The sequence below is a fragment of the Lycium ferocissimum genome, chromosome 11, assembly GCF_029784015.1.
Source record: "Lycium ferocissimum isolate CSIRO_LF1 chromosome 11, AGI_CSIRO_Lferr_CH_V1, whole genome shotgun sequence".
Taxonomy (NCBI): domain Eukaryota; kingdom Viridiplantae; phylum Streptophyta; class Magnoliopsida; order Solanales; family Solanaceae; genus Lycium; species Lycium ferocissimum.
The window spans coordinates 65,977,240-65,988,830 of NC_081352.1; the positions used below are offsets into that span (position 1 = coordinate 65,977,240).

The following is an 11,591-nucleotide window of genomic DNA, read 5'->3' on the forward strand; positions in this document are numbered from 1 at the left end:
AAAGTACAAGTTATCGTATTCCCAACTTGCCGACTTTTGACGAAACTCATGCTTCTTTGATTCATTCACCTTCCAAATCTTCCGCCACTTACTAATATTATTTATAGACTCTTGTAACCATTTTTATTAATAAAATAAATCCCTTTTATCCTCAACATAATTTTTTTTTGAACTTACGTCGACTAACTCATGATGCGACTTTAACGTGCGAAAATCCGAGATGTAACATTTAACATATTATTTCAAGTTTGGAATTAGAATTTTGAATGGTCCAATAAGTTTTATATCCCAATAATATTAGTAACTTAAATAAAACTCAATAAAAATCAAATCAATACTAATGTTAACAAAAGAAATTCATATCTAACATTAGAATGACAATAATTTTGAGATCTATTCTTTAGTTTTATATTAGTTTAGAAAGTGAAAATACATAATTTTATTTTTTTTCTTTAATATCTAGTCATGTAATTAATACTTATTAGCCGTACTTATATTTTAGCATAACTTAGTACTTTCAGATTATGATCATTTTCTACATACCTTATATATTAGCTGTATTTATTGTAGTATGACTTAGTACTTTTAGATTATGATCATTTTATTTTTATGCAATTTCATTAATTTTTTTCGTTGAATATGTTAGTGCAATGTCATCTCTCATTTCACATTTTGTGTTATTTCTTAATAAATATCTTAATTAGATAGTCGTATCTTACTAGGACTAAAGAAATATTTGAGTACAAGTTATATATTTTGCATGAAGACTTTACCCGAAAAAAATCCGAAAAAGCCGAGCAACCCCAAACAACCGAGAAAATCAGAGGTTGAAAACCCCGACTTTTGTTGGTTTGATTTGATTTATAAATTTAAAAACCCGATGCAATTGGTTTGGTTTGATTTTTAAAAAACCCGAACTAACTCGGTCCATGTACACCCCTACCTTCATGTAGTTCCCTTTGGTTAGTTTTAAGATGAAACCAACAGTGATGAGATTTGATTCCTGTTATCTTTTAATGCTAATGTAGCCAACAACTAATTAAACCATAATCACAAAAGATTTTGGGGTCAAATTATATGCACATTATCATCCCATCCTCTAAAAGACAAACTATTTCATAAATCTGAAGTTCAAACTAATCATTCCTAATACATTCAATAGGCACTTAAATCACTCGAAAAAAATAGGGTAATTTAAGGGTTAGTCATATTACAGCAGTTATCTTTTCTGTTGCTCTACGGAGAAAAACTGTTCTCGCCTTACCTTCTTTTGTTTTTCTTCCCACAAAATGTTTTGTCTTGAAAGCTTCTTCCTAGCACATGCTCACCAAAAGTTCTGAACAGAGCTCTAGCAACACGTTCATTGTATCTTTGGCTATTCAAAAGCAGCCAGATTACAATGCCGAAAGTTAGACAAGATCCCAAGGCAAAACTTATATATTCCCCGTCAATTTCATGTTTCGGATGGCTGGTAGGTTGCAACAATTCATCTTCTTTGATAACCGTGCATGTTGTCTTTAAAGGGAAACAACACTGCCCTGTGTTCCCTCGATAGGAATCTTCTGAGAAGGTGTCCAATTGTTTGCCTCTTGGGATCCTTCCTGATAGTTGATTAACAGACAGGTTCATGACACAAAGGAATGTGGGATTCACAAGCTCATTGGGAATCCTTCCACTTAACTGGTTCGTCGAAAGATCTAAAGATTCAAGCTGAGTCAAGCTTCCGAGGGCTGTTGGTATTTTTCCTGTCAAAGAATTATGTGATATTTTAAGAAGGTAAAATGACCTAGAATCTCCCAATATATCAGGTATGTCACCATGAAAGTTGTTGCCAGATAAATCAATGGATTTATAAACAGCCGAAATCTTCACAATCACCACCAGTCACCCTTTTAGAGTTAAAGTCAGAGTGTCTTGGTAGTATGCCTTATTGAACCATACCACTTCAAAATGCAAGTTATCGTAGTTGCTGCTGCTCACCATGCCTTCCTAATTTGAGATGCATTGTGGTAACAGATCACCACTGAAATTGTTGGAAGCGAGATCTACTATTTGAATCCTCGGCCAGGTGCTATTAGCTATTGAACACTGGAGATTCCCATAAAACATGTTTTACCGCAAGACTAGGACATGCAAACCGTGTAATTTCTTCAACAAGCATGGAAATGTGTCTTTAATCTTGTTGTTTCCGTTGTTCAAGACCTCTAGCAACACACAATTTTTCAGGGATCTTGGAACTTTTCCTTGTAAAGTATTGTTACTGAGGTCCAAAGTTTTCAGCCAGCAATTCTTTGGAAAAGTATCATGAATCCCGCCGCTTATTTTGTTTCCACCTAAATTCAGCACCTGAGATAGTCACTCTTTTGCAATAGACGTGAAGGTATTTCACTGTTTAAGGAATTGTCTGACAAATCAATAACTTGAAAGTCAATAGGGTTGCATGGGTAATGGGGTATCGATCCGTTAAGTTTATTCTTGGCGAGCGACACGAAGACAAGACTAGAAGGAGTAGCGCCAATTTCAGGTGGGATTGGATCGTAGAAATTATTGATTGGGAAGTCCACATACATAAATGATTCTGGGGAGATTGGTAGGTTGCTCTTAATCCTGTTGGAATGCAAGTCAATGATCTGAATTTTGGTAGGTATGTAGTAAGGCTTTTCTAGAGACTCCAGGAGATTGTAAGAAAGATTGAGATGAAAGAGATCTTCCTTTCTAACTCTCCAAATCCAGCTTGGTATCTCCCCTTTAATCTTGTTGTGCGAAAGGTCTAAGTAGCTTAGCTGTGATTGGTTTCTAAGATCAGGAAAATTTTGCAACCTGCATGAAACCAATATCAGCATCCTCATCTGGGGAAGAGGAATTGAGGTATAGTTACTGATATTGGTATCAATTTTCAAGCTATTGTAAGAAAGATCGAGTCTGGTTAGACTAGGAAGCCCTTTGATCATATCAAGGTTAAAGGTCCCATTGAACAAGTTGGAAGAAAGTAAGAGCACAGTAAGCTTTTCGAATCTAAAGAAAGATAGGGGGATTGATCCATTTAGAAAGTCAGTACTCAGATCAATTGTATCCAGAAGAGAGGAGGATGCATACGGGAATTGATGGACTTCTCTACTGAAGTGATTGTCATTAAGAAAAAGATAACTTCAATGAAGGGAGAAGAAGGATAAACGAGGGAAAGGTTCCACCAAGAGGATTTTTGCCCAAGTATAGATAAACAAGGTTTGAAAGGCCTCGAAAATGAGCAGAAGTAAGTAGACCTGATATATCATTTCGATAAAGTTTAATGTAATGGATCTTTATAACCTTGTGAAACAACAGAACTGCACCAATATAGTTGTTGAATGACAAATCTAAATGAACTAGCCTGTGAGATCTTCTATTGTTGATGGAATAGTTCCACTGAAATTGCAAGCAGACAAGTCAAGCCTGGTCAAAGTGCTTAGGTTAACGATTGAATCTGGAAGCGAACCAGCAAAACTTGTGTAGCTAAGGAATACTTGCCTTAACGAAACATTTTGCTGGAATTCATCAGGTAAATTACCAGTGAGGTGTTGATTGCTTGAAAAATCAAGATATTCAAGTGTTGGTAGCTTAAAGATTTTATTAGGAAATGCACCCTGCAAGTTGCAATAGGAGAGACTCAAGGATGTCAATTTTGTAAAATTTGCTAGGAATTCTGGAACTGTAGTGGATAAATTATTCCCTTTGAGATTAATGACTGAATGAAAATGAAGATTTAGAAGGAGGGGACCAAGCGCAGCTGAAATATTACAATTTCTCAAGCTTAATACTCTCAAATGAGGTGTCGATGAAGATAATGCTAAGCACCAATCGCTTGATGAAATTATCACGCCATCAAGGTGAAGTTCCCTAAGCATTGCTAAGTTCCCAATCAATGTTTCTAGATTTGGGCTATAATTTTATGCACTATTTGAATAATACATAAACAGGACCTTAAACTTGGCCTTAGCTGACAAGTATGCCCTCCATTTTTGGGTGTGCACAAATAGGCATCTCAACTTGCATAAAGTTGAATACGTGAACACAAATGCTGACTTGGTAATGACATGGCCCTCCAAAATTTATGTGCCATATCAGCATTTGTGTTCATATGTTCAACTTTAGACAAGTTGAGGTGCCTACTTGTGCACACCCAAAGTTAGAGGGCATACTTGCCAGCTGAGGCCAAGTTTAAGGGTCTGTTTATGTATTATGCCTTTAAATAATATCAACTTACTATCTAATGGGGGAACTTTTTACCTTCTACAAATTATTGTCAGTTATTAATCATTTTGCCAGACATGGCCCTACAAAACAGAGGACCAGGTAGCAGTCACCTTCACCAAGGCACTGAGCAGGGAACACTTTGAAAGAAATCGCTTGAGTTGGGCTTGATCAAGCTCAACTAGTTACCCACTCACCAGTTACCTCAATGATTGGCTATGATAAGAGGAAAGGTACAATGCTAAATAGTATTTTTGGTGTCATCTAACTCACTCTTATATTGTTACAGGTATACACACATGATAGCTTGAGGATAATACAAGTATGGATGTCATTCCATTACTCAGAGCTCTTGCCCTCACTTTCAAAATTGTCAAGGAACCTGGTTCCTGTGACTCAGGTTAGTAGTCTCTTCAACACTTATATATTTTTGAATTGCTTAGAGTGCCATATCATTAATTTCTTTCCCGCCTTAACCTCCAAAATAAAATCTCAAACATTACAATCCCTCCGAACCAACTCGAATATCTAACACCTTTTCATCGTACCCAATCAAAATTGCTTCCTTGTCCTTTTATTTAAAACAATTGCTCTTGTCTCTCTTCTCACTTAAAACTCCCAAAGCACCCTCTTTCATTCTTTTCTCTCACTACGAAATGTCTAAACCTCTCTATATTCCCTTTACTTTGTCTTCTTGCTTCCAAATTAACCATGTCCCAACATGATCCTTCATCTCCCATTGTATCAGAAATAAACCCCACTCTCTCACCATCCAAAAATCCAACTCCATCGGAACCAAAATCGCAAGAATCAGCCCCAAAAGCCCCAATCTCCACAGACCAAAACCCCACTGTCGCACCAACAAAGCCAATGAATTTTGGTCCCTCTAAGACTCGCAAAAGTCAAACTCCTAAGAAATTCATGTCCTCATCCTTAACCTCTGTTCCTATTGAGTAAACTGACTCCGTTGAAAGTGGACAAACTGTCTCAGTGTCGAAATATCTTGAAAACACAGAAGAAATGGATGAAAAGGATGACGAGGTCGAATTGTCTAGTTAAAAGGTTATGGTTGTGGGTGTGAGTATAAATATTCAGGACTTTGTTGCTGAGAAATTGAATTTTGGGAACATGCATGAAATTGTCAATGCTAATGTTGCAAAGGAACGGGAAAATGTTGGTGACAAAGAAAATATTGAAGAAATCCCAGCAAAATTAGGTTACTCCGTTCTCATTGATAATGCTAAAAAGGTAGATAAGTATTTAGGAGATGCTAGGGGAAATGTCACTAAAAGTGAGGTTGAAACTATTGTTGGGTTTATAAGCCTTACAGGCTGAAGAAAGTTCTCACGACCCAATCCCGTAGGCCGTGACTGGTGCCCTAACTAGGCACCCATACACACCTATCAAACGCTACCTCGAATTATATCAAACACATCCAAGAATATCACAAAAGCCGACAAGGCGGTGTTTCAAAGTTAGATAATTTCCAGAAAAAATTTCGGCAGAGTTTCCTTTGTTTTACTGACTATCCAAAATAACCCTGCGCACAGAAAATACCAACAGAGGCCACACAGGCCCAACAGAACATCATATATACATATGCGGACCGGCCGCCGCGGCGAATGGGATCGCCCAAACACAACGTATACAAACACAATCGAATCAGAGGTAGGCACGACCCACAACCATGTCCACGTACCCCCAAATGACAGACAACCGTATGACGGGACGTGGCCCCGCTCGTACCCATGAACGAATATATACAAATGCATTAACGAATATATACCAAAATATAAGCTCCTAATTAGAGAGCACTCCAAACAGCGAAGAGGGTGTCCTAGGCGGTGGATCACCAAACCGTGCGTCCGTACCGCGGGCATGAAACGCACCCCCCTTCGAAAGCGGGGTCGCACGAAATACGTACCGAGTATGCAAAGGATGTACGTAGATAACCGAACAATAATCGAATCGAAGTATGGAAAATAATACATATCCAAAAATATCAAAATGTTTATTTCCAAAGTATAAATTATGCATAGGGCACCAGGAAAATATGGTCGCCGCCCGTCGATGGCGCCATAACACAAGCATAACACCGTAAAGTTTCAAATCTCCGAATCCCCGTCACACATCACAACACAAAGATAACGCCAATCACAAAGATAACGCCAAACATAAGTGGAACCCGGCCCTCGAGCGAGGAGCACGGTGAACCATAAACACAGCATAACACCGGAATGAATCACAAAGCGCACGACAACATAACCGGCCCGGGAACCGGCGAACGATATCATAGTAGGCACGAGCGGAGTAGTGAGGAATCATATGCATAAAATCATTATTATAAATCCGAAGGATAAGTAAAATAGTCATATTCGATTCGACGGCTTACATTCAAGTCACAATATAGCTCATACATTCAATTATCAACCCGAATCCTTACCAAAAATATTCAAGGGCATTCTAAGCAATTCATACAACATTTCCAATAATCCAAATTTTTCTCCAAGCCGGGCCGAAAACAGCCCAAACCGAGACAAGACGACCCTTAAATTTTTTTCTTCATTTTCAAATTATGATTTGTATCCACAATTCACATTCTAACAATGCTATCTCATCCATATACCAATTACATTAAATATACAAAAGCCTCCAAATCAGTCCGCAACATTTACAACCTCAAATTGAATCAATGAACATTCATTTCCAACATAAAATTCATAGCGACGACGACTAAAACAATAAGCGATATTCATTTGTTCGTTGTCATGTAATGTGACCCATAATCATCTATCACTACACATAGACATGTATTAATGATTCTTAGCCATCCCACACACTACAACAATTAACATGCTACAAGAAGTTTACTCAACAACCCAATCACAATACCCATTTACACGACTAGCACACCCATCACACAATCCACTTCCAATCATACTATATTTCATGATTTCCAACCATTATAAGATACTACAACATGAATATAACCTTTATAACACAAAAACATAATGAATGCTTACCTTTCTTCTTCAACTTTCCAATAGCCTAGGGTTTCCAAAAGATGAAAATTAATAGGTTGATCGCTCCAACGATGCTTCCACGCTACTTAGGGACCTCAAAATAATGGGTTTATACCAAAGAATTAATTTTGGGGTGGCTTGAAATGGACTTGGCTTTTTCTTCCCTCTTGGCCGTGAGCTTCTTGATGAAGCTCTTCAATTTGGGGCTTTATTTTGCTATGTGAAAATGAAGAAAGATGACTTGAAGTCATCTTTTAAGTCCCACTTAATGTCTCTCTTTGCTTATGGCCCACACAATGGCATTTTTGCACAACATTTCTAATTCCAATTTTATGAATTGTGGTCCCAATTTTCCTAAGTGCTCAATACCAACAATTTCATATATATAACTTATGTCTTAAAAAAAAAAAAAATGAAATCAAGGGTCAAAAGTCCCGACTTCAAATCCCGAAATGGTCTTGGCCCAAAATTATTATAGTTAATCCGGGTTGCCCCAACGTATAAAAATACGGGATCTAACAAAAGTGGTAAAGGGGGACCTGAAAAAGGGGAACTGAATGAGGGACCTGATCCCTCTTAGGAATAAGTGATGAGTGTGGTAGAAATGGGGAAACAAAAAGAGGGGCCTGGTTCCTCAACCCAAGGAGAATCTGAGTCCTCTACACTCAAGACTGCTTCTACTTGGGACGAGACACCAGGCTCCTCAAAGGTCAATCAGGATGTCAATATTATTCCCCAAACTGATCCCATTGTTGTATCTGTGAGAGATCTCTCTCCTAAGAAGGAACCTTGTCCCACAAACTCCCCTCAGGCCATTGATTCTGATGATGATCTTATTTTAAAGTTTGTAGTCAAACGACCCTCTAAAGGAGTAAAGAAGGCTGGTGAAAGCAAAATAAAGCATATTTCTGTCAGAGTCCCTATGACTAGAGTGAAGAAAAAGGCACAAATTGTATCTACTATAAAAGATAAATCCTTCTCAAAGAGAAGAATGGGATCGGTGAAAAACAGATTAGTTGATGAGGAAGAAGAGTTACCTACTGATGTGGTGACTGTAAATGATGAGGAAGGTGAATTGGAGGAGACCCCTCTTGCGAGGAAAAATAAAGAGTGAAAGTGCTATTGGGAAGAATATTTGACCTAAATATTGCTAAAAAGAATGGGACGAGGGAACTTCTTGACATTATTGAGTTCCAAAAATAGACTCATCTCTTTGTCTCTCTGGCCCTCAGTGTGTTTGAAGAAGAGGTGGCTAAGTTCTATGTGAATCTGTTCTATTACTGATGATGATACCCTGGTCTTGGATGTGAATGAGACTGAATTTGAGTTGACTGAAGAGAAGTTAGGTAAGATTCTTGATGTTCCAAATAATGGGTTAAAGACAGTGGATGGTGAAGCCTCTGAAGGGTCCATAAAATTGGTTGTGAAGAAAGGAGTGACTGCTACTGGAGCAAGGCTCTTCAAGAAGCAGCTTAAGCTTGAGTTTCAGCTCATATTTGAGCTAGTAAACAAAGTGTTTCTTCCTAGAGTTGAGCGAAGGTCCATTGCTTCCATCTCTGACCTGGTGCTTCTTGAGGCATTAGTGAGCTACAACTCAATCAGTCTGCCTGATCTTATGATAGAATATATGGTAAAGGTTGTTAATGCGAGAGAAGGCAAGCATGGTCTTCCGTATGGATTCTTTCTAAACAGGGTCTTTGAGCATTTTAAGGTCAAAACAGGAAAGGCCACTGTGGGATCCAAGAAGCAAATATTCACCATAGGAACTTTGGAGGAGTGCGAGTGTGTCCCAAAGGGGGGGGGGGGGGCGGTGGTGGTGTTAGAAGCAATTCCAATATCTCGAGTCTGATTGATGCCCACAAGGAGCTTATAGATGAGATACAAAGACTCAAGGCAGAGAATGCTATCCTGAAGGCTAAACTTGTGGAGAAAGCACTGGAACCTGGTCCTAGTAGTGCTGCAGAGCAAGCTAACGATGATTTAAGGGTGAGAATGGGAAATTGAAAGAAAATCTTGAGGTGCTTTGTGAGAAAATGTCCCAAGATCAGAGGTCTGCTAATGAACACATAGACAGGCTCCTCAAAGCCTTCTCCCTTTAGCCTCTTCCTACCTTGTCCCTCCTCTCCTCAAGTCCCTATGATCTTAAACACTTTTTTATTCCTTTGAAGTTACATTTTTATTCCTCCTTAATGACATTGGTACTTGTGGCTGTTTAATTATTATGTTTTGTCTTTGTTGGAACTACTATGTTTTTGCTATGACTAATCAAATCTGGGAAATTGCTCTGTTCTATATGCAATGATATTAGCTTGTGTTATGTTTTTTCTAATGTTGTGTTGCCTAAGTGGCCATGAGTTAATGCTTCTGAACTTCTTTTTGCTTCTGTCACTCTTACTACTCTTTTCAATGATGCCAAAAGGGGGAAGTTCAAAGGAAATGGATAGGGGTAAATTGACATGATGTGTGATAGGGGTAAAATTGATATGTTGTTATGTTCACATGTTGTTATGCTTGAAAGATAGGTCTGATTCGCTGGGGGAACAAGTGGGAATCTGGTTCTCAGGAGGAATATCAATTATGGGGTTGTCATCATCAAAAAAGGAGAAATTGATAAGTTATGATTATTCTAAATTTTGATGATTTGACAAATGTGCTCGAGGAACCAGATGAGATCTGTTCCCTTGGAGATAGACCAGATAGGATTAGTTCCCTTGGATATCATACAAGTCAACTCTATAGCTATAAAAGGCTGCGCACTTTGTACCCGACGGTAGAAGTGCGAAACGACACCTAACTGATGTGCTTTCCAGAAGCCAAACCAAAAGATGAAATGTCCCTATCACATGATTCTCACATGCTCTCCAATACATATACAACATGTTGCAATGCTTAACCTAACACTAGCAAATATGAAAAACACATTATTCTCAATTGCTATCCGCCGATGCCCTCAAGGTTCTCACAAAAACAAAGCTGCTATAAACTCAAGGACCAGATCCCGACACTGAAGATGTCTTAAGTCCTTAGGTTTGTTGTGTCTTTGTCATTATGTTCCTTATTTGTAATCCTACACTACTTTCAAGAAGTGTCATTGTAGGGTAGTTTACAACCTTTGTTGTTTTGGTTTCTTGGCTAGAGTTAGTCAAGGTTTGTAGCTTTGCAATAGAGTTATTGTAAAGTGCTTACAATAAAGTTATTGTAAGGGGTGAGGGATTAAGAGGTTAATTCCTAGGTTGCCATAGGTTGTAATCTGAAGTTGCTCAGTTTAGTGAAGTTGGAAATCCTACTAGGGTAGGTCGTGATTTTTAATCCCTTGAGTAAGGAGTTTTCCACGTAAATATCTTGTGTTATTTACTTTCAGTCGTTTACTTGAGGTAACAGATAGAGAACCTGGTTCTCTATACTGTTTGGTGGACTCTTAGTTTCTATCAAATAGAGTTGGTGAGCAAGAATTATAATGATGTCATGCCTTGGCTGGCAACTTGTGATTATATGATAAATTAAGATTCTTCTGTTTTTTACTTCAAAGCAAAATTTGACTCTTTCAGACACCAATTTGTGGCGGTATTTCTCTACAGAATAGCATATAGGGAAAGGGATCCATCATCTTTGATCTACCCTTTGGTGCATTCTTTGTTTTCATTCAATGTAAAGAGCTAAATTATCATGTCTCGTACAAGGTAATTACATGTAAATCTCTTAATAAATATTAATTGGTAATATGATAAATATGATAACTAGCCTATTATCAAATGTTCAAATTCACTGATAATATAAAAGATGTTTACACTGCTAGTATCTAATACTACTTCATTTTGTAATGTTCCATCAACCCCTCTTACGAATGTTGCAGTGGTGATCCCAAAGGAAGCAACATGTGAGTTGAAATTGCTCTAACAAGAACCCTTTGCTGAAGCAGTACTTCTGAATGAACACTACATGAACCAGTACTGTGAGTGCTATTAGACATTGATTTCCTTTTTCCTATTCAACTGATAACCGAGATCTTCATCATTATTTCCGACCTCAATTCACTTGGGCATAATCCATTTTGGTTTGTATTTAATTCGTTTTTCTTCTTTCTGTTATCATATAGGACATATTCATCCTCAATATGTCCTACATGATAGCATGTAGAACAATATCAAGAGAGTGATTCTTAAACATCCCTCTACTGATATCCTTTAACAAGATCGGATTTTTAGATGATTGAACTGGGCTTCATATCTTAAAATACATATTTGTCATTAAGAAAGATGTTTGCAGTATACGTTCTTTAAGCTGCAGTCTTGCATCTGTAAATGGTATTGCTCAAGAAAAGGAAAAGCAGACACATCA

The 11,591-nt window shown here is 37.9% G+C and overlaps 1 protein-coding gene across 1 annotated transcript; it reads right to left on the reverse strand.

Moving 5' to 3' along the window:
- Positions 1-1,136: 1,136 nt before the first annotated feature.
- Positions 1,137-3,884, reverse strand: LOC132038585 (receptor-like protein Cf-9 homolog). The gene is made up of 5 exons (XM_059429237.1): positions 3,367-3,884; positions 2,347-3,147; positions 2,139-2,260; positions 1,265-1,745; positions 1,137-1,146 (listed from the first exon to the last, which is right to left on the reverse strand). Exons 1-5 carry the CDS (start codon positions 3,882-3,884, stop codon positions 1,137-1,139), a joined length of 1,932 nt encoding a protein of 643 aa, XP_059285220.1.
- Between the last annotated feature and the right edge of the window lie 7,707 nt (positions 3,885-11,591).

Coding starts and splice junctions, on each gene's coding strand:
- LOC132038585 (XM_059429237.1), bottom strand. CDS start 3,884: ATGCTTAGGGAACTTCACCTTGATGGCGTGATAATTTCATCAAGCGAT. Junction 2,261..2,346: donor CAAAAGAGTGACTATCTCAG/GTGCTGAATTTA, acceptor TTTGGACCTCAG/TAACAATACTTTACAAGGAA. Junction 1,746..2,138: donor CTTGTTGAAGAAATTACACG/GTTTGCATGTCC, acceptor ATTCTTTGACAG/GAAAAATACCAACAGCCCTC.